Source organism: Diaphorina citri, unplaced genomic scaffold (assembly GCF_000475195.1).
Source record: "Diaphorina citri unplaced genomic scaffold, Diaci psyllid genome assembly version 1.1 scaffold619, whole genome shotgun sequence".
In the NCBI taxonomy this organism is placed as follows: Eukaryota; Metazoa; Arthropoda; class Insecta; order Hemiptera; family Psyllidae; genus Diaphorina; species Diaphorina citri.
Window position 1 is genome coordinate 25,032 of NW_007378052.1, and position 24,018 is coordinate 49,049.

The 24,018-nt window shown below is 35.4% G+C and overlaps 2 protein-coding genes across 2 annotated transcripts in view; both read right to left on the reverse strand.

The window, feature by feature from the left end:
• The window catches only part of LOC103510571 (zwei Ig domain protein zig-8-like), a gene marked incomplete at its 3' end in the record, with an annotated part of 36,801 nt that extends 24,909 nt beyond the window's left edge, over window positions 1-11,892 (reverse strand). Inside the window, exons 1-2 of the mRNA XM_008475250.1 lie at window positions 11,850-11,892; window positions 10,535-10,641 (exon numbers count right to left, since the gene is read on the reverse strand). Of these exons, the coding sequence (XP_008473472.1) occupies window positions 10,535-10,641; window positions 11,850-11,892 (150 nt within the window). The remainder of the gene's footprint in view (window positions 1-10,534; window positions 10,642-11,849) is intronic.
• A 3,893-nt stretch (window positions 11,893-15,785) lies between these two features.
• Window positions 15,786-16,969, reverse strand: LOC103510568. Its single transcript, XM_008475243.3, has 2 exons — window positions 16,186-16,969; window positions 15,786-15,995 (listed from the first exon to the last, which is right to left on the reverse strand). The coding sequence occupies exons 1-2, from the start codon at window positions 16,833-16,835 to the stop codon at window positions 15,956-15,958; spliced, it is 690 nt and encodes a 229-aa protein (XP_008473465.1). The 5' UTR covers window positions 16,836-16,969; the 3' UTR covers window positions 15,786-15,955.
• Between the last annotated feature and the right edge of the window lie 7,049 nt (window positions 16,970-24,018).

The following is a 24,018-nucleotide window of genomic DNA, read 5'->3' on the forward strand; positions in this document are numbered from 1 at the left end:
GCGCGTCGATCAACGGCCGTTCGACAATGTGTGGACGTAGCTTTACAGGTACCTTCCGTCTTTCAGCTCATGAACTCAACCATTTATCCTCACTGTGTGAAAGGGATGTCTAGTGTCTAGTTGTTAATTGTCTACCTATAATATACAGATATGGACACCGTTAGCATGACATTCATTTCGACAGGAAGTCCCGTTGCCTAGTCCTATTTCTGACACCGGATGTCCTATTGAATTTATGCCCCTCACTACAGAGTTCTAATGATAGTGTCCTTTTTATCAAGCAAAATGATGGCTTTTATTGCTGTCTACCACTCTCTCTGTCTCACCATCTCTCTCTCTCTTTCTTTTCTCTCTCTCTCTCTCTGTCCCTCCCTCTATCCCTCCATCTCCCTCTCTCTTTGTCTCTTTCTTTCTCTGTCTCCCCATACGTATTATCCAATTTTGCACCAATGGAAAGCCTAACTCAGACTAAGCCGTTTTCGAGGAATATTTTGAGAGCTTTTTCCAATAAAGGAGGGTCGGGAGCAGTGGTGGGGTATTTAGCTTCATTATCAAACGAAACTTGCTCGTGCTTATGTTTAAACATCACCGCTGACGTTGGAGGAGAGCTTTTTCCAATAAAGAAGGGTCGGGGGCAGTGGTGGGGTATTTAGCTTCATTATCAAACGAAACTTGCTCGTGCTTATGTTTAAACATCACCGCTGACGTTGGAGTCACCAGGGAATAAAAATGCTGGAGGACATACTTAGATCTACTAGAGGGGAAATAATTAGTGGGCAGATCAGACAAGTTTTCTGTAAGAACCTTTTACAAGCAACTTTATAGTAAGAGGACATACTCACATACTTAGATCTACTAGAGGGGAAATAATTAGTGGGCAGATCAGACAAGTTTTCTGTAAGAACCTTTTACAAGCAACTTTATAGTATTCTGAATGATTAGCTGCAATGCAAGGACATGTTGATTGTTTTGAGTGGCTTTGAATACATTAAGGTCGGGAAGCGAAGCCAATCCTGGATCGAGCTATTATATTAGGTACTATCAGGTCCAATTCTGTGCTGTTTTACTTCAAAGTTATGTTGATTGTTTTGAGTGGCTTTGAATAGATTAAGGTCGGGAAGCGAAGCCAATCCTGGATCGAGCTATTATATTAGGTACTATCAGGTCCAATTCTGTGCTGTTTTACTTCAAAGTCTTCAAATGGGTAAGCTGAGGTCTAAGGCTAGATCGTCTATAGTTACACAAATGCTCTAAATGTATTTTATAGGTATAATATCCACTATCCTAATAATTTTGCCAAATAATGTAACAAAATGGACCATTAATCAATGTCCAAATCCGGGTTTCAAGTTTCCAAGAGGACCAGATACCAGATTGTACGCGCCACAATATGAAAATCTGTAAAAATTTCAGGGAATGGTTTTCATCTCAAGATTATGTAAATGAGTGAGAGAAAGCGAAGATGGTACGGATACTTTGTTGACTTACTCCACTCCACGTAAAAATTTCACGGAATGGTTTTCATCTCAAGATTATGCAAATGAGTGAGAGAAATCGAAGATGGTACGGATACTTTGTTGACTTACTCCACTCCACCCTTACCATATTTACCATACAGTACCAGTGGCGCATACATGAGTACATTACTTACTTACTTCATTACATTAGTAAGTAAATAAGTATTACATTTATTACCTATGTAAAGTATATGCAGAGATGTGCCCGATCACATCGAACTAATACCAATTTTTTCGTTTTCTTTGGAGCAGATCGAAAGTATTGAAGATTATGATCCGATCTAATGTTACCTGCATCGTTTTCTTTGGAGCAGATCGAAAGTATTGAAGATTATGATCCGATCTAATGTTACCTGCAGACAGACCACAGAGGATGGTACCTACCTAATTGTGTTGGTATCCTCTTTAAAGCTTTTATTAGAAATTCTTTGATCTAGCTTTGTACCTTGGAAATTATTTAGTAAAGTATGAGTTCTTGTCACCGTATTTCACAGGTTCCCAACATTTTACTACTTAACTTGGAGTCGAAACACCAACATCACATGCCTTCAGGCATACTCCATTTGTCAAGGGTCTGGGTTTACCTTGGCCTTTGGATCAATTTAATTTCAAGAAACCATTTACTAATTACCTTTAGATTGTGTTGGTATCCTCTTTAAAGCTTTTATTAGAAATTCTTTGATTTAGCTTTGTACCTTGGAAATTATTTAGTAAAGCATGAGTTCTTGTCACCGTATTTCACAGGTTCCCAACATTTTACTACTTAACTTGGAGTCGAAACACCAACATCACATGCCTTCAGGTATACTCCATTTGTGAAGGGTCTAGGTTTACCTTGGCCTTTGGATCAATTTAATTTCAAGAAACCATTTACTAATTACCTTTAAAGAACTATTAGTACAAAGGTAAGTAAGTTATTAGAGAGATCATAGTAATACATAAATGCCTGACTGAAAGTAACAAAAGGTTAAATATCTCGATACCTACATACTATAGGCATATTTTGATATTTATTAGGTACCTATAAACAACTTGTCCAGTATAAAATTACTATACTATCTATATTCTGTATACACCTACACCTGCATTTCCCAGAACCCAGACATTATGAGATAGGTAGGTACCTGAAATATCTACTGTGATTTTTCATTTTTCCATAAATGTGGCGAATTTTTGGAATAACATTAAAATCGGAATGAAAAAAGTAAAAAAAAAACGGGGCATGTTATGAAACACAGTGTATAAAGATTGTAACGCTCCTACGTGAGCTAATACGGGGAAAATATTACGATAAAAATATTTCAAAACAAAAAATGGTTCAATAAACATATTAAGTAAACAATGGAAATCTATAAACATCAGGTGCTCTTCTAGTATGGATTGCTATGGGTATGCGAACAATGTTCGGGGCATGTTATGAAACACAGTGTATAAAGATTGTAACGTTCCTACGTGAGCTAATACGGGGAAAATATTACGATAAAAATATTTCAAAACAAAAAATGGTTCAATAAACATATTAAGTAAACAATGGAAATCTATAAACATCAGGTGCTCTTCTAGTATGGATTGCTATGGGTATGCAAACAATGTTGCGAAAGGGAAAATGGGAGCGGAAGGGCTTTTGGTGACTAAAAAGTGAAATCATCTACTACTTAACCTCCTCTTAAAATCGCAAAGCTTTTGCAAAAGGAGAAGACTTTTCAGGGCTTTGCGGAATAAATGACTAGATAATACAAAGCTGACTTTTAAGGTCAGCCAAGCAAAGATGGTTGTGAACAATGTTGCGAAAGGGAAAATGGGAGCGGAAGGGCTTTTGGTGACTAAAAAGTGAAATCATCTACTACTTAATCTTAAAATCGCAAAGCTTTTGCCAAAGGAGAAGACTTCAGGGCTTTGCGGAATAAATGACTAGATAATACAAAGCTGACTTTTAAGGTCAGCCAAGCAAAGATGGTTGTTGTAACCTACAAGGATTCTGTATGAAGTATCAGCAAAACTAGCAATGCGACCGTCGCCGACGACTACATTATGATTGCGAATAAACGGTTTCACCAATATCATGAACCTCCTCTCTAAAAACCACAAGACAGCACACAAGTATCTCAACCTCCTCATCAAACTCGTGCCCACAATTGAAATGACATGGAATGAAGAACAAGACAAAGAAGAAGAGGTACAGGAGGAAGAGGAGCTCAAAACCTTTCAACGAGAATTTCGTGAAGATGTATTATCCGAGATAATTGCTCTTGAAATCTGAATATTTGATTAACGTGTGTAACGTGGAAAGGTTTATACGTAAGATTGTAGAGTATTCTTTGCGAGTTTGCGATGAAATTATGTCGTCACATCCCAGATGTGCTTGAGTTCAAAATTAGGAACAAGGGTCCAAGAACCTTCATAATCAAATTTCCACAGAACTTGCGGTCGGTTTGGGAAATGGTGGGGTTTGATAGTAAGATAGAATTTGAGGGAGTAAACTTGGAAAGGTTGATGAAAGGTCTAGCAGGGATGACTTTTAATTCTGTTCATTTTAAACATGACCAAACAAGGGCGCTGGAGTTTAAATTTCAAGTTCCCTGATTTTATTAACTATCGGTGCTTTTTTTTGGAAATGCAAAGAGGATTTGAATGTTAATATCAGTGTCATTCAAGTAGGTTTGTAGGTAGCCTTCTAGTTCAGCTAATAAAAACAATGTTGCGAAAGGGAAAATGGGAGCGGAAGGGCTTTTGGTGACTAAAAAGTGAAATCATCTACTACTTAACCTCCTCTTAAAATCGCAAAGCTTTTGCAAAAGGAGAAGACTTTTCAGGGCTTTGCGGAATAAATGACTAGATAATACAAAGCTGACTTTTAAGGTCAGCCAAGCAAAGATGGTTGTTGTAACCTACAAGGATTCTGTATGAAGTATCAGCAAAACTAGCAATGCGACCGTCGCCGACGACTACATTATGATTGCGAATAAACGGTTTCACCAATATCATGAACCTCCTCTCTAAAAACCACAAGACAGCACACAAGTATCTCAACCTCCTCATCAAACTCGTGCCCACAATTGAAATGACATGGAATGAAGAACAAGACAAAGAAGAAGAGGTACAGGAGGAAGAGGAGCTCAAAACCTTTCAACGAGAATTTCGTGAAGATGTATTATCCGAGATAATTGCTCTTGAAATCTGAATATTTGATTAACGTGTGTAACGTGGAAAGGTTTATACGTAAGATTGTAGAGTATTCTTTGCGAGTTTGCGATGAAATTATGTCGTCACATCCCAGATGTGCTTGAGTTCAAAATTAGGAACAAGGGTCCAAGAACCTTCATAATCAAATTTCCACAGAACTTGCGGTCGGTTTGGGAAATGGTGGGGTTTGATAGTAAGATAGAATTTGAGGGAGTAAACTTGGAAAGGTTGATGAAAGGTCTAGCAGGGATGACTTTTAATTCTGTTCATTTTAAACATGACCAAACAAGGGCGCTGGAGTTTAAATTTCAAGTTCCCTGATTTTATTAACTATCGGTGCTTTTTTTTTTGGAAATGCAAAGAGGATTTGAATGTTAATATCAGTGTCATTCAAGTAGGTTTGTAGGTAGCCTTCTAGTTCAGCTAATAATTTTGAAAATGCAAAGAGGATTTGAATGTTAATATCAGTGTCATTCAAGTAGGTTTGTAGGTAGCCTTCTAGTTCAGCTAATAATCAATATTTCAGGTGTAAATGAAGATAAGGTAGTCACACCAAGAGTATTTTACAATTCCTTTTATTACTATGATAGAGTGACATTTTGATTAATTTTAAGACACCCTGAATGCTGAACTAGAGGATAAATTCCACATAGTATCACACAGAACGGACAATAATTGCTTTCAGTTAATAACGATTTCACTCCACATAAAATCCAAAATGATTCTTCATTAAGTAATTTAGTTCCTTCTATTTTCTTCTTTTATTTTATTTTCATTGTTCTATTTCCCAAGTTTTAATTGTCTTCAGATTCCTATTTTCTTTTCGAGTTCTGTACCTAACGTCTGATGTTCCATTTTTATTTCTTCACAAAATTATCGAGGGCGAAATTACTTTTAACCGTTATTATATCGAGTTTAGACAGTAACACACCAAAGAGTCAAAGAGAACTATAAAGTAGTGTAGTACCTAAAAATTTCACCATCATCCTAAGCAATGTACAGAGTACAGACAAAAGTAAAATTTCATTTATTTCCCGAAAAGAAATGAAGAAATATGTATTGTTCATGTCTACAGCATCCATGTGAGATACAGCTAGTAACATATTGCAAGAAGTTTCCGCAAATGATGATATATTCGGAGATCATTTATAACCATTGCCACCATCCCAATGATGTGTTTTTTCCTAAACAAATTGAGAAAATATGTTTAAGATTAAATTAATGCTCCAAAGATTAATGTCAAAAAAAGGGAACAAAGGGAGAGGAAAGGAAAATGATAAACAGAACAAAAAAGAGAAGGAAGTGCTTTCAACTTTTCGTTCGCGTCATTTCAAGCTGCTGTACGATAATTTCAAATGACGTCTATTTGTCAACGTCACCCACCCAACCTTTGACTTTCTCTATTCCCTCTACAGTTAATTCATGCTTTGACTCTTTGGTATGTTGTGCTACAAAACCTTACCCATTCTAAGGCATCTAGTTAGTTACTTTGAACTAACACAATCTAAAGTGTCAAGTATGTGTGAGATTTTCTTTTGGGTAAACTCGGTAAACGCACACAAATCGAAATTGTCCATTACTCTCGTATAACAATGTAAATAATTGCAGCAAATCAAATAAGGTCCTTGAATATAATCTAAAGTGTCAAGTATGTGTGAGATTTTCTTTTGGGTAAACGCACACAAATCGAAATTGTCCATTACTCTCGTATAACAATGTAAATAATTGCAGCAAATCAAATAAGGTCCTTGAATATAAGAATGATGAGGAGGGAAAAACGGAGAAAAATAGCCTGCCTGAGGGATAGACTGTAGGGATTTTTTGTTTGCTTTTGCAAAGACACTTTGTTTTTATCTTGCGACAACAATGAAAATTATACACATGATGGAGTCATCATATAATATTGTTAAATTGTTATGATGTCAAAATGGCGTTTTTCTACTTTTCTACTACATTCCTACTCTTGTATTCCCACTCAATTACATATTTATTCCTACTCCTAAAATTACATTTTCTACTCCATTATTCCTGCTCTAAGTACATTCCTAATACTCTTGTATTCCTACTCAATTACATATTCCTACTCCTAAAATTACATTTTCTACTCCATTATACCTACTGACCTACTCTTACTACATTCCTAATACCCTTGTATTCCCAGTCCATTACATAGTACGAGTATTCCTACTCCTAATACTTCATTTCTATTCCTGTATTACCTACTACTTCTACTACGCGTCTCCTTCATTTCTATTCCTGTATTCCTATTTCTAATACGCTTCTACTTCATTATTCCTACTGTAATACATACATATTCCTACTCCTAGTACTCTTCATTCCTAATATTCCTGTATTCTTACTTCTACTGTATTCCTACTCCTACTCCTACTACATTCCTACTCTTATATTACTCCTCTCACTACAAACCAAATTCGTAGCGAAGCACCTACGGCCTACGGGCCAACAATAGCTGATACTTCTACTGTATTCCTACTTCTACTACATTCCTACTCTTATATTACTCCTCTCACTACAAACCAAATTCGTAGCGAAGCACCTACGGCCTACGGGCCAACAATAGCTGGTACCGAAACCAAGCGAGTTGGTGAAGTTTGAGCAAACATTACAAAAGTGAAAGACAGACGAAGGTTATTACCAAGAAAAATAAACATTATTTATATACGTACAGACCTACCTACGTGTAGGTGGATATAACATTCCTAATACTCTTGTATTCCCAGTCCATTACATACGAGTATTCCTACTCCTATTACTTCATTTCTATTCCTGTATTACCTACTACTTCTACTACGCTTCTCCTTCATTTCTATTCCTGTATTCCTATTTCTAATACGCCTCTACTTCATTATTCCTACTGTAATACATACAAACATATTCCTACTCCTAGTACTCTTCATTCCTAATATTCCTGTATTCTTACTTCTGCCAGTCCATTACATACGAGTATTCCTACTCCTAATACTTCATTTCTATTCCTGTATTACCTACTACTTCTACTACGCTTCTCCTTCATTTCTATTCCTGTATTCCTATTTCTAATACGCTTCATTAGGTTTTCTACTCCATTGTACCTACTGACCTACTCTTACTACATTCCTAATACTCTTGTATTCCCAGTCCATTACATACGAGTATTCCTACTCCTAATACTTCATTTCTATTCCTGTATTCCTATTTCTAATACGCTTCTACTTCATTATTCCTACTGTAATACATACAAACATATTCCTACTCCTAGTACTCTTCATTCCTAATATTCCTGTATTCTTACTTCTACTGTATTCCTACTCCTACTATATTCCTACTCTTATATTACTCCTCTCACTACAAACCAAATTCGTAGCGAAGCACCTACGGCCTACGGGCCAACAATAGCTGGTACCAAAACCAAGCGAGTGGGTGAAGTTGAGCAAACAAAACAAAAGTGAAAGACAGACGAAGGTTATTACCAAGAAAAATAAACATTATTTATATACGTACAGACCTACCTACGTGTAGGTGGATATGGAGGAGCAGTGAAAAATGTACTTAATAGTGAGAGAAAAGAGCATGAAAAAAAATTGGAGAATGGCGAGCCGAAACGAGAAAAAGAGAGAGAGGAAAGGAGAGAATGCTTATTTCAGATTCAAACTACTATAAAAATGTATAAAATTTAAATGTATGATAAAATATATGTACGGCGAAAGAGAGAGAGAAGGAGGGAGAGAGAACAGATATGTTCATAAAACTGGTGGTTAGGTGTACGGGAGAGGGGATGTAATATGTAACAAGTACGTGCCCCCCATACAGAGCGATGAAATTATCTTCCTCAGATATCATGCAGTAGAAAATGGGAACGATATGCTCTCTCCCTTGCCCTTAGACTACCCTATGCAGTAAACAGCAACTGGGAATGCTTAGAGGAGAGACTACCTTGAGGTATCTCATGTAGGCCTAGGGATCTAGGGCGGTTCTGCATGAACCTCTACCTAGGGCCTCTAGGGCCGGTTCTGCATGGCCCCTAGGGATTTTAAAGTTATAGATTTTCAGGATCCTAATACTAATTAATAGATAGAACCGGAATGCTTGGGCTAAGAGGAAAGACTACCTTGAGGTATCTCATTTTAGGGCGGTTCTGGATGAACTCCTCCCTAAGCCTATCTAGACCGGAAAGTAAATCTTGAAGCTATAGATTTTCAAAAGACTAATAGTACCTAATAGATATTTAAACATTCAATACAATAATTTTAATGATAAAAATTAAAAACGTAGAAGGGGAATAATAAATTATTTTGATTATATTTTTCCTCTTTTCCAATTATAGCTAACTACCTAACAATAAGTTGGAAAAAAAAAAACTTTTAAACATCTGCAATAATCGTAATAATTATGTAAAATCGTTCGACACAGACTCTGCTGAGGAGAAAAGTTCCAGCTGCCGATGTCAAGTAGGTAGGTACTTTCGAATTTTTTAACAACCTACTTGATTTTTTTTTTTTTTTTGCTTTTGTGCCTTTTTTTTCTCTCCCTGGCAAAGTGCGATTTTTTATAATAATTATGATATTTTTTCATAATGAACATAGGTACCTACTTTTTTTTGAGTTAAGCACATCGCTTGCACCCGGATGATTAAATAAAAAAGTTGAGGAAATGTCATTCAGAACAAAATTGACTTTAGTATGCAGGTTAAAATTCCGACTTTGATATTCGTGAATAGCTTTCATTAGAGCTTTTGTTACTTTTTGTTATTTATTTAGGACGGCGATTTTCACAGTATTTCCACAAATAGGGCGGTACATGGAAGTCAGGTATGCGAGTTGTTTCAACTTTTCGAAAAATTAAAATATCTCCCGTTGATGAATTCCTGATCAAAACGATCAGGAATTTCCTGTACCGAGAATTAATAGCTCGCTTTTCCTGTTAATTTTCAATAACAATGAATTTGTCAATAAATTATTTATTTCGGTATGCCGGTATGCGCTTACATTGCTTACAATGAGGAAAATATCTCCCGTTGATGAATTCCTGATCAAAACGATCAGGAATTTCCTGTACCGAGAATTAATAGCTCGTTTTTCCTGTTAATTTTCAATAACAATGAATTTGTCAATAAATTATTTATTTCGGTATGCCGGTATGCGCTTACATTGCTTACAATGAGCACCAGGTATGTGAAAAAATTGCTTAAAATCGATGTTATAATAGAGGAAGCAAATGATTGTTAATTTCACAAAGTGACGGAAATTAATTTTCAATGGATATTAATGAAAATTGTGTTAGATGTACAAGTACCCTCAAATATAAAATCAGAGCCCAGACAAAAAAAAAGGTAATAGATTAAAATGGGAATGTGAAATTCTAATTGAAGGTGATTTATTTTAATAAAGCACCTAATAAATCAAAGCAAGAATGTGGAATTCTATTCTATTCAAGGCAGCTTACCTTATATTCACCCAGGTTTTCAAGTAGTTTAATAAAGCACCTAATAAATCAAAGCAAGAATGTGGAATTCTATTCTATTCAAGGCAGCTTACCTTATATTCACCCAGGTTTTCAACTGATTTAATAAAGCACCTAATAAATCAAAGTAAGAATGTGGAATTCTATTCTATTCAAGGCAGCTTACCTTATATTCACCCAGGTTTTCAACCACACACGGGAGGGCAGCATCTCTCCCATTAGATGTACAAGTACCCTCAAATATAAAATCAGAGCCCAGACAAAAAAAAATAGATTAAAATGGGAATGTGAAATTCTAATTGAAGGTGATTTAATAAAGCACCTAATAAATCAAAGCAAGAATGTGGAATTCTATTCTGTTCAAGGCAGCTTACCTTATATTCACCCAGGTTTTCAACCACACACGGGAGGGCAGCATCTCTCCCTAGGGCGACCGTTACGTTCGGGATAGGTTCGGCAAATTTCGGTTCATCCGTCAGAGCTGCGAAACAAAAAGAAAGATGACAAAAATGAACTTTTGCACAACAAAAATTAAATTGTACAAATAATGTGGTGTCTTTTGAAATTTGAAATGAAAAACCCCCGCTTGAGCGCGAAAAGGTAAAAAAGAAAAAGAAGGAGGAGGAGGAGGAGGAGGAGGAGGAAGAGGAGGAGAACAAGAAGAAGAATCCTAAATCTGTGCCCACACATAGTCGTCTGGACGTCCGTCGATAGGAATCGATCGATGTCGACTGAATCGTCCACACTGCCTTGACAACATAGATTCACCTCGTCGCGCGTCGATCAACGGCCGTTCGACAATGTGTGGACGTAGCTTTACAGGTACCTTCAATCTTTCAGCTCATGAACTTAACCATTTACCCTCACTGTGTGAAAGGGATGTCTAGTGTCTAGTTGTTAATTGTCTACCTATAATATACAGATATGGACACTGTTAGCAGGACATTCATTTCGACAGGAAGTTACGTTTCCTAGTCCTATTTTTGACACCGGATGTCCTATTGAATTTATGCCCCTCACTCTTCCATCTTTCAGCTCATGAACTTCAGCATTTATCCTCGCTGTGTGAAAGGGATGTCTAGTGTCTAGTTGTTAATTGTCTACCTATAATATACAGATATGGACACCGTTAGCAGGACATTCATTTCGACAGGAAGTTACGTTTCCTAGTCCTATTTTTGACACCGGATGTCCTATTGAATTTATGCCCCTCACTACAGAGTTCCTAATGATAGTGTCCTTTTTATCAAGCAAAATGATGGCTTTTATTACTGTCTACCACTCTCTCTGTCTCAGTATCTCTCTCTCTCCCTCTCTCTCTCTCTCTGTCCCTCCCTCTATTCCTCCATCTCCCTCTCTCTGTCTCTTTCTTTCTCTGTCTCCCCATACATATTATCCAATTTTGCACCAATGGAAAGCCTAGCTCAGACTAAGCCGTTTTCGAGGAATATTTTGAGAGCTTTTTCCAATAAAGAAGGGTCGGGAGCAGTGGTGGGGTATTTAGCTTCATTATCAAACGAAACTTGCTCGTGCTTATGTTTAAACATCACCGCTGACGTTGGAGTCACCAGGGAATATAAATGCTCGAGGACATACCTACTTAGATCTACTAGAGGGGAAATAATTAGTGGGCAGATCAGACAAGTTTTCTGTAAGAACCTTTTACAAGCAACTTTATAGTATTCCTACTTGTATAAGCTCTGGATGTTGGAAATTCTTTTGACTCTTGCATATTGACTGGATAATCTTCAAATACTCTTGATATTTCCAAATAATTCTACTCGAATTTTTGTTTCGCGGGATCTGACGTACAAGTATTCTTGATAGATACCAATAACTTTTTTTCTGCTTTTCCATGTGAACATGCACATCTTGTGAGCTCTACAGCGTATACAGAAAAGTTTCGATTTCTGCGGAAGAAAATAGATAAAAGGGAGAAAATTCAAGAAAGAAAAGATTAAGACAACCCAGCAAACTTGAAAGCTATTCCTCAATTTGATTTCTGAGCAAGGGAAACTTCTTTCAGGCTGATAGCTTTGCTTCATTACTTCCTCTTTTTTTTTTCAAGAAAGCTGCCGAGACATCGTATATCTGATGGGATGATGATGGGACAAGAAAAGCAGACTATTAAAACTCTTACACACAACAGCCTGATGAGTGGTTAGATACCTAAACTTAAAAAGTTTTACTACTAAGTTGGGGATAATACGATTTATTCAATAAAATGAATATCCATTATGTACCTCTATTTATGTCTTTAATATGCCTATATACATATGATGCGGAAATTCCTGCAGGGGGATTTTTTTCCCCAAGATATAAAAGTTAGTAGGTATATCTTTATCTGAAGCTTGAAAGCTTCACGTGGAAAGTAAAGCTTAATAAGTTTCGTGGGGAGTGCCCCGAGTTCCAAGTTTAGATTCCAGTTCTAAGTACATTAGTTTTCAAAGTTTGTTTTACTTTTATTAATGAGTGCATTAAGCCAGACAGTTGTGTGCAGTGTTTGTACTGTTACTACTACGTTTTTTATAATCCACCAAGTTTACTTTTCCGATTACTTGAACTCCTTTGGTTTTCCTTTCTCCCTTCCGAAATATGTTATTACAAAGAATAGCAAGGGGAAATACACAACTTAACAATTCCCTTAACAAATTTCCTTCTATAACTTTTGCAATATGTTTCTAACATTTTGCTTCTAATGTTTTTTCCTTTCTTTTCAATTTTGATGAGAAATAAATTTCTTAAATTCATTTCCACTGTATAAGGGCGCGGGGTGTATGTTACTTGTATAAGCTCTGGATGTTGGAAATTCTTTTGACTCTTGCATATTGACTGGATAATCTTCAAATTTAAACTCTTGATATTTCCAAATAATTCTACTCGAATTTTTGTTTCGCGGGATCTGACGTACAAGTATTCTTGATAGATACCAATAACTTTTTTCTGCTTTTCCATGTGAACGTGCACATCTTGCGAGCTCTACAGCGTATACAGAGAAGTTTCGATTTCTGCGGGATACCAATAACTTTTTTCTGCTTTTCCATGTGAACATGCACATCTTGCGAGCTCTACAGCGTATACAGAGAAGTTTCGATTTCTGCGGAAGAAAATAGATAAAAGGGAGAAAATTCAAGAAAGAAAGGATTAAGACAACCCAGCAAACTTGAAAGCTATTCCTCAATTTGATTTCTGAGCAAAGGAAACTTCTTTCAGGCTGATAGCTTTGCTTCATTACTTCCTCTTTTTTTCAAAGAAAGCTGCCGAGATGGGATGATGGGACAAGAAAAGCAGACTATTAAAACTCTTACACACAAGAGCCTGATGAGTGGTTAGATACCTATACTTAATGGAACAAAGAAAGCTGCCGGGATGGGATGATGGGACAAGAAAAGCAGACTATTAAAACTCTTACACACAAGAGCCTGATGAGTGGTTAGATACCTATACTTAATGGAAATAGTTACATAGATGGGTAGGTTATATTTGCTACGTAAAAACGAAAGTTTTACTACTAAGTTGGGGATAATACGATTTATTCAATAAAATGAATATCTATTATGTACCTACCTCTATTTATGTCTTTAATATGCCTATATATGATGCGGAAATTCCTGCAGGGGGATTTTTTTTTCCCAAGATATAAAAGTTAGTAGGTATATCTTTATCTGAAGCTTGAAAGCTTCACGTGGAAAGTAAAGCTTAATAAGTTTCGTGGGGAGTGCCCCGAGTTCCAAGTTTAAATTCCAGTTCTAAGTACATTAGTTTTCAAAGTTTGTTTTACTTTTATTAATGAGTGCATTAAGCCAGACAGTTGTGTGCAGTGTTTGTACTGTTACTACTACGTTTTTTATAATCCACCAAGTTTACTTTTCCGATTACTTGAACTCCTTTGGTTTTCCTTTCTCCCTTCCGAAATATGTTATTACAAAGAATAGCAAGGGGAAATACACAACTTAACAATTCCCTTAACAAATTTCCTTCTATAACTTTTGCAATATGTTTCTAACATTTTGCTTTATTTCTTCTTCTAATGTTTTTTCCTTTCTTTTCAATTTTGATGAGAAATAAATTTCTTAAATTCATTTCCACTGTATAAGGGCGCGGGGTGTATGAACCACTCAGAAATGAGTATTTCTGTGAAAGTGAGTGTTTCCGATGTCAAATAATGTTCCCCAATGAAGATACCTAGGTATGCTTATAAAAATGAAGCATATTATGTTACAGGTACTCCCAAGAGAAGGTTGATTTCTCTTGTTGGGGGTAAGATAAAAGATTAGTCGGTAAGTTTGTAAGTATAAATATTCATAACATAAGAATAAGATCATATACCTTGCTACTCTTGCATACTTGTACTATTACAAAATTCTAGTCATAATAGGTACATATACTACTTAAACAGCTCTTCATATATTCACTTACGTACACCATAGGTATCTAGGATAGTCTCTTTAGTACTAGATAAAATATGCATAGGTACCTATGTTTTAATTTGATATGGCCCGAAAATGTATCTAAAGGTATTTATCACACACGTATCACCTGTATTCAAATTTCTATACTACTTCAATGACAATAATATAGGATAGTCTCTTTAGTACTAGATAAAATATGTATGCATAGGTACCTATGTTTTGGTTTGATATATGGCCCGAAAATGTATCTAAAGGTATTTATCACACACGTATCACATGTATTCAAATTTCTATACTACTTCAATGACAATAAAATCCTGTATGACATATTACTCAGTCGTAGTATATTAAAGCTTATTATGGTAGTATTGATTTTCATCTTACGCTCTGCTACCATGTGCACTTTCCTAAATACCCTCGTGTGTATCAATAACTTGGAGAACGACAAACAAAGCATATACAACCCCATTGTCTCTGTATTGCATATAAAAGAAACAGTTTGTACAGTCAGGCGAAGAGATAAGACGTGAAAAGCTCAGTAAGTTTTCCAAGCAATATAAATCCTTATAGTGTAGGTACATAGAAATGTGTATGGCTTATAGAATAGATCTACCTAAGGATAGTCTCTTTAGTACTAGATAAAATATGCATAGGTACCTATGTTTTGGTTTGATATGGCCCGAAAATGTATCTAAAGGTATTTATCACACACGTATCACCTGTATTCAAATTTCTATACTACTTCAATGACAATAAAATCCTGTATGACATATTACTCAGTCGTAGCATATTAAAGCTTATTATGGTAGTATTGATTTTCATCTTACGCTCTGCTACCATGTGCACTTTCCTAAATACCCCCTCGTATGTATCAATAACTTGGAGAACGACAAACAAAGCATATTATACAAACCCCATTGTCTCTGTATTGCATATAAAAGAAACAGTTTGTACAGCCGGGCGAAGAGATAAGACGTGGAAAAGCTCAGTAAGTTTTCCAAGCAATATAAATCCTTATAGTGTAGGTACATAGAAATGTGTATGGCTTCCTCGTGTGTATCAATAACTTGGAGAACGACAAACAAAGCATATACAAACCCCATTGTCTCTGTATTGCATATAAAAGAAACAGTTTGTACAGTCAGGCGAAGAGATAAGACGTGGAAAAGCTCAGTAAGTTTTCCAAGCAATATAAATCCTTATAGTGTAGGTACATAGAAATGTGTATGGCTTATAGAATAGATCTACCTATTATACATGTAGGTATGTATGATACTACTTTGATATTTTGTAACATTCAAAACTGTGTCGTTTTTAAAAGATGCTCTTGGTCATTAAAATGAGGGTACTAAGATTCTATGATCATTAGAGATTTCGTTTTCTTCAGTGTATTATCAAGTCGCATTTGTCCTTTTTGTTACAAATCTACCTATTATACATGTAGGTTTGTATGATACTACTTTGATATTTTGTAACATTCAAAACTGTGTCGTTTTTAAAAGATATCATAAATGCTCTTGGTCACTAAAATGAGGGTACTAAGATTCTATGATCATTAGAGATTTCGTTTTCTTCAGTGTATTATCAAGTCGCATTTGTCCTTTTTGTTACAAAAATTGAAACAAATCACTGATTTTGGTGTGCTCTCATTATCATCAATCTCATTAGATTTAAATTCCATTTTGCTAGGTTTACATGCCATACTGTCGTCTCTGCTCTTGGACATACATAATATTTTCGTGACATCAGCGTCATATTTTGAACGCTGACTACATAAAGCTGAGAATAGACTATTGAAGATTGCTTCCTTGGCAAGAAAGTTCCTTGAAAACTGATACCATTTCGCCTTGTGTAATCTTTTCCCAGTCTGCGATTGTCCCAGCAAATAATTCATGTGAATATTTCTCAGTCGTTTTGCCTCTTCAATAACACTATCCAACCAGTCGACATACTCTTGGAATATGGCTACACCTTGTTCAATGAAGTCACACATTTCCTTGGCTCGATGATATTGGCAGTTGATTTTGTCGAGATCGAATATCTTTCGGCGAAATCGTTCCGTGTCTGTTTCATTTTTGGAAGCCTCGACAAAAATTTCTTTCTTGAGTGTTTCATCGAATATTTCCATCTTTGGTTTGGAAGTATTGGCAGTTATGTTTTTCTTACTGTCCCTATTTTCATTTTTTGTGTCTGAATTGATTGATTTACGACGCGCAAAACATGGACATGGCGGCTTTGTTACTTTTAAGGAATCCGAGTCCATTTTTGCTGACGGTATATTTAATGTAATGCTGACCAACTTCTGTACTATAATTTTAGTAATACATTTATTTGATTGGTTTAATAGAAGGACTTAAATTATGAAGACGACACATAGATTCAGTCATACTGGTTCGTAATTCTGACTAATCCTTAGTTTGGAAATTTATCGAGCGTACCTAGATATTTCAGAATGAAACTTTTGTTGGCTACAATGTAAACTTACTTAGGCTTAAGTATGTTAATCATACTGGTTCGTAATTCTGACTAATCCTTTGTTTGGAAATTTATCGAGCGTACCTAGATATTTCAGAATGAAACTTTTGTTGGCTACAATGTAAACTTACTTAGGCTTAAGTATGTTACAATCTACATATTACGTTAGGTAACTGATTGACCTTTTTATAATAATATGTACCTACCTACCTGCAATACTAAGAAAATAGAATGTAATATTAACAGTAGGTATGCTCTTTCATAAAGGGTGAGGATTTTGTTGATTTTAAATTAATTATTTATGCCAGGAATTTCCAAAATCATGCAGCTGTAGTTTCTATGTAGTATATTATAGACATTACTCCCGTCCCACGTATTTTAAAACAGTACTTCAATAGGTAGGGCACCAAAATGTAGATAAAGCTTTACTGAATCCATAATACAGTATGTTTCACAATTTACAAGTCAAATAGAAAAAGGTAATCCTTCTTTAGCTAGATCTAGTAATGTGAACATAAAACACAGAAAAAAAACTACCTATAACTACATAGGTATTAATATTAATATAAATACAGCACCTTCCCTCGAGCAGCTAAAGAGAAAATAGTATTTGAATGAAACTCAAGTAAATAATTGTGATTTTTTGCATATAGTTATATGATTTTGAAATGTAGGTAACTAAGTAACTTTGTGGATATACCTAATACTTACCTAATTAAAATGAAAATTTTGTTCGACATAAGAAGGTAATTTTTCTTTAATCCCATGTAACTAGTCTTAGAGAGTTTCTTATCATTCCATGTTCATGATATCCCCAAGATATTTAAAGAGTTTAAAGGACCTGGGAACTCACTTGTATACCTTTTAGTTTTTAAGTTGTTAGGAGTATCGCCCTGATGAAATTCTATCCGCCTTTTCCACGAAAACTTTGAAGAGTTGGAAAGTAAAAGTAAACACAAAACAGGAAGAGAACTTTGCCAGACTTGACCTACTATGTTAATGGTTTAAGCGTTTATAATTAGAAAAGTTGTTTTTTGATAGTTTTGTCATCTGTGAAGGTAAAAGGGAAAGAGTTAGGAGGTAAAATTAGCTCGGAGAAGATTGTAGGGGGTAAATGAAGGAGAAGATTGTAGGGGTAAAACAAAGTAGGAAGATTGTATCCCTGTCCCTGGACAAAATGAAGTAGAAGAAGTTGAGAATCATTACCTTGGGCTCTTGTATAGGAAGGCAAGAAGACATGTTTTATAGTAACAGCCAAAACATGATTGACCTTTTTCTTTTTCTTCTACTTTCTTACAACACGTAGGTATCTATATAGGTATGTATCTTTGAAAGAACAGTCCCTAATGGAAAAGAAGAAGAGTTGATCTCTAAGAAAATTTAGAAGAAGGTAGTCTATATAGGTATGTATCTTTGAAAGAACAGTCCCTAATGGAAAAGAAGAAGAGTTGATCTCTAAGAAAATTTAGAAGAAGGTAGGTGAAATTCAAGACAAACAGAAAGGGGAAAGCTGAAAGGGTGTAAGAAAATTTACGATTCTCCTGTTCGTTGGGTAACACTTTGCAAGCACAATAATATGTTTGTAAACTTTTTGCCAGGTGTTTTCAATTGCTATCACTTTAATGTGCTTTTTTTTCTCTTTCTCTTTAGTGTTAGATGTTCTTTTTTCTTCTCCTTTTATTATTTTTTTAATCTTCATTTTCATATCCTACAACTTACTTTTTTCAGTTCTCTTTTCTCTCGACCCCCTTTTCATTTCTTTCTATATTGTGTCCCCTTTATCCAGTCCTGTACTTTTTTTTTATTTTCTAATTTTAACAACTTTTATTAAACTTTTTCTTCTTTCGATGTTAGGTTAGGTACCGACAGTTGTTTTTATCCCTTTTGTAATCTCTTTATTCCGATCCCCAAATATTTGCTTTCTTTGCTCAGAGAAGTAGAGCCTCTTTGTCCCTTTAGTTCTCTTTTCTCTCGGCCCCCTTTTCATTTCTTTCTATATTGTGTCCCCTTTATCCAGTCCTGTACTTTTTTTTATTTTCTAATTTTAACAACTTTTATTAAACTTTTTCTTCTTTCAATGTTAGGTTAGGTACCGACTGTTGTTTTTATCCCTTTTGTAATCTCTTTATTCCGATCCCCAAATATTTGCTTTCTTTGCTCAGAGAGCCCCCTTTTCATTTCTTTCTATATTGTGTCCCCTTTATCCAGTCCTGTACTTTTTTTATTTTCTAATTTTAACAACTTTTATTAAACTTTTTCTTCTTTCGATGTTAGGTTAGGTACCGACTGTTGTTTTTATCCCTTTTGTAATCTCTTTATTCCGATCCCCAAATATTTGCTTTCTTTGCTCAGAGAAGTAGAGCCTCTTTGTCCCTTCAACATGAAAATTGTCTTGTGTAGAAAGAACCATGGTAAGTATAGGTACTTGAATATTAAAATTGTATTTATAGAAACAGGTTTTGAAATTTCAACAAACACTCCTATGACCCAAGTGTTGGTTTTTGGTTTTCCTATCCCCAAGATATTTCAAGAGTTTAAAGGACCTGGGAACTCACTTGTATACCTTTTAGTTTTTAAGTTGTTAGGAGTATCGCCCTGATCCCCAAGATATTTCAAGAGTTTAAAGGACCTGGGAACTCACTTGTATACCTTTTAGTTTTTAAGTTGTTAGGAGTATCGCCCTGATGAAATTCTATCCGCCTTTTCCACGAAAACTTTGAAGAGTTGGAAAGTAAAAGTAAACACAAAACAGGAAGAGAACTTTGCCAGACTTGACCTACTATGTTAATGGTTTAAGCGTTTATAATTAGAAAAGTTGTTTTTTGATAGTTTTGTCATCTGTGAAGGTAAAAGGGAAAGAGGCAGGAGGTAAAATTAGCTCGGAGAAGATTGTAGGGGTAAAACAAAGTGGGAAGATTGTATCCCTGTTCCTGGACAAAATGAAGTAGAAGAAGTTCAGAATCATCACCTTGGGCTCTTGTATAGGAAGGCAAGAAGACATGTTTTATAGTAACAGCCAAAACATGATTGACCTTTTTCTTTTTCTTCTACTTTTTAGGAGGTAAAATTAGCTCGGAGAAGATTGTAGGGGGTAAATGAAGGAGAAGATTGTAGGGGTAAAACAAAGTGGGAAGATTGTAGCCCTGTCCCTGGACAAAATGAAGTAGAAGAAGTTCAGAATCATTACCTTGGGCTCTTGTATAGGAAGACAAGAAGACATGTTTTATATAGTAACAGCCAAAACATGATTGACCTTTTTCTTCTACTTTCTTACAACACGTATCTAGGTATGTATCTTTGAAAGAACAGTCCCTAATGGAAAAGAAGAAGAGTTGATCTCTAAGAAAATTTAGAAGAAGGTAGGTGAAATTCTCTCTATGCACCTGCACTCTTGTTTGCTTACATCATATGTCTTGGCTATCTTGGAACACTAAAACAGTTGTTCATCTGTGCATTTCTGCAGTTGTTTTTTGCACTACCATTTCTCATTGAGAATCCAGTAGCATATCTCAAAGGATCTTTTGACTTGGGCCGTGTGTTTCTTCACAAGTGGACTGTGAACTATCCTTCTTTAGCTAGAGATAGTAATGTGAACATAAAACACAGGAAAAAAAACTACCTATAACTACATAGGTATTAATATTAATATAAATACAGCACCTTCCCTCGAGCAGCTAAAGAGAAAATAGTATTTTCGGAATCATATGCAGAATGCAGATTATAGGTAGTATTAGAGAGATCATAGTAATACATAAATGCCTGACTGAAAGTAACAAAAGGTTAAATATCTCGATACCTACATACTATAGGCATTATTATGGTAAGTATATGTACTTGAATATTAAAATTGTATTTATAGAAACAGGTTTTGAAATTTCAACAAACACTCCTATGACCCAAGTGTTGGTTTTTGGTTTTGCTGCTGTTGATAACCAAAATTATGTATCCAGCGTTAAAATGGCGAGAAAATGCTACAGATATTACTTTATCCTTGTAACTTGTAAGAAAAATAACGGGTTTAACCCATGACTCAACAGGAGATCATCCAATTCTGGATTTAAAGGAGTAAAGGATGTTTGCAAATAAAAACACATATTTAACCCATTATATCTTTGTAACTTGTAAGGAAAATCTATCTATAATTATCTGGTTAGTGACTCCTTTTGGAAAAAAAATACTAATAAAAAATAAATAAAAATTCACCAATTAGTGAAATCTCCTATGAGTTCAGTGGTAAAACCATGGCAAAGTGTTAGTGGAGAAACTCTAGACTTGAACAGTAAAGAAGAACAATGAGAAAGTTCAAAGCTGAGAAGTGTACTTATTTAACATCTAACACGAAACACGTTCAGCGTTCACGTATGTAGGTAACATGTAACATGGTTGGGTTTTTCCTAAAATTTATTAGCTTACTCTCATAGTAGGGTACCTCCACACTTAAGTTATAAATGACGGGAGAAATTATGCTCTCCCACGCCTCATGCCTAACATACTGCCATTTTTATATTTTTCTCTGGAAAAAATGTTTCTGGTGTTTTTAATCTGTTTGCTTTTGTTTCTTTTATTGAGTTTCAAAGTCGAGCTAACATAACTTTTTACTTATTTTTGTAGGTCTACAAACTTTCTTCTCGAAAGAGTCAATGCGTTTCCAAATACACGTGTCGTAACAACATTTGTAAAAGATTATTGTTTTTTTTTTACTTTTTTTTCCACCTTGGATTTAATGATGTCAAGATTCTTGTCTGTGCTGATCTATCTGTCAGCCCGATTATTATCCTAACATCTCCACAATATCCTAACGACCCGTGAATGAAAAGCCCAATAATCATTCCATACGGTTGAGTTCTTCAAAGACTTTTACACCCGCTGCGCTGATGGAGTTTCAATATTCACCACTGTTTCCATTGAAGAACAATTTAAAGGTAATCATTCATTACGGTTGAGTTCTTCAAAGACTTTTACACCCGCTGCGCTGATGGAGTTTCAATATTCACCACTGTTTCCATTGAAGAACAATTTAAATACTTTTTTTTCCACCTTGGATTTAATGATGTCAAGATTCTTGTCTGTGCTGATCTATCTGTCAGCCCGATTATTATCCTAACATCTCCACAATATCCTAACGACCCGTGAATGAAAAGCCCAATAATCATTCCATACGGTTGAGTTCTTCAAAGACTTTTACACCCGCTGCGCTGATGGAGTTTCAATATTATCATTCCATACGGTTGAGTTCTTCAAAGATTTTTACACCCGCTGCGCTGATGGAGTTTCAATATTCACCACTGTTTCCATTGAAGAACAATTTAAATTTCTAATGAATTCCCTCTCCCCACTGAGACGAATTCCCTTTTCTCTCTTGTACTGATTAAATTTTTAAGACGAACTTAATTGACTTGATTGGATCATTAGTACTGGATTGCCACAATGCAGTAACTATAACGAATTTCCTTTTCTCTCTTCTCTCTTGTACTGATTAAATTTTTAAGACGAACTTAATTGACTTGATTGGATCATTAGTACTGGATTGCCACAATGCAGTAACTATAGGGTTCAAACCGTTTGATTAGCATAAGTCTACCGCAGTCTCCCAAAATGTCTGCGAAATACCAGTCGATATTTTCCTCATAATGAGGACCTTTGATGTTTCAACATTTTATATTTGCCACGTGGTATGTGCCTATAGGGTTCAAACCGTTTGATTAGCATAAGTCTACCGCGTCTGCGGTAGACTTATGCTGTGCGGTAGACTTAAAATGTCTGCGAAATACCAGTCGATATTTTCCTCATAATGAGGACCTTTGATGTTTCAACATTTTATATTTGCCACGTGGTATGTGCTGTAGGTTTATTTCAATTTCTATGAGTAGGTAGGTGGCTATTACCTACTAATTTATTACCTCATCTTTCTCATGGCTAACGGCTTACAAGTTTCAGAGTAGGCGTATCTGTAATGCAGTTGCATACAACTTGCATTTTTTTCTAGGAATTATTTTATAAATACCTATTGCGAGATTTATTTGCACGTGGGCTAATTTAGAACTTATTTTTAGCTCGTTGTTTATTTCGTTTCAAGTTTTATGTAGGTACTTATCTACATAATATTTTGGTACATTGATAGATACTATGTAAGTAAAAGTATGTTCATATCCATGCCATTATTTTCATTTAAATCCTCACTTTCTTCTTTATTTATTATCTAAATTTTGGTCTCTACCTTCCAAATTCAGCTCCTTATCTACATAATATTTTGGTACATTGATAGATACTGTGTAAGTAAAAGTATGTTCATATCTAGGCTTGCCAAATATCCAAAATGTCGATTCGGGACGCGAATTAGCGAACATAATTGACAAATCCGCGAACAAAATCGCCAAAACCTTGACCATAATCGCCAAATCCGCGAACATAATCGCGAAATCCGCGAACATAATCACGAAATCCGCGAACATAATCGCGAACCAATTCGGGCGTTTGGCAAGCCTATTCCATATCCATGCCATTATTTTCATTTAAATCCTCACTTTCTTCTTTATTTATTATCTAAATTTTGGTCTCTACCTTCCAAATTCAGCTCTCCCTACAATTGTTTATGTTTCATTTTTATATTTTCTCAGCTAATGGAATTCAGGTAGCATAGGTAAGATGTACGAGTACCTACGTATAAAAGGATTTCTTTCTCGCTTTTCCATTCTTCTCATGTTATAAAAGGAATTTGTTTTTATAATATTATGTATTTTTCAAAATAAACAAAAGACGAGTTCCTTTCAAAGTAAACTGAGAGCTCACAAGTCACACTTTTCAACCCACACAGAGATGGCAGGGTTTGAAAAATCGTAACTACATTTTCTCAGCAATCATTTCCAACCCAATGACTTTACCAGACCACAAACCCCTGAACACGGCCACAGAGCTTCATTCAGTCAGTTTAAAATACTTCCAAAGAAAATCGTCTTTTTTCTGGCAGAATT

Bases quoted from the DNA above. Each gene is read 5' to 3' on its own strand.
- LOC103510568 (XM_008475243.3), bottom strand. From the start codon at position 16,835: ATGGACTCGGATTCCTTAAAAGTAACAAAGCCGCCATGTCCATGTTTT. The intron at 15,996-16,185 runs TTGTAACAAAAA...TAATAGGTAGAT, and splicing joins TCAGTGATTTGTTTCAATTT to TTGTAACAAAAAGGACAAAT.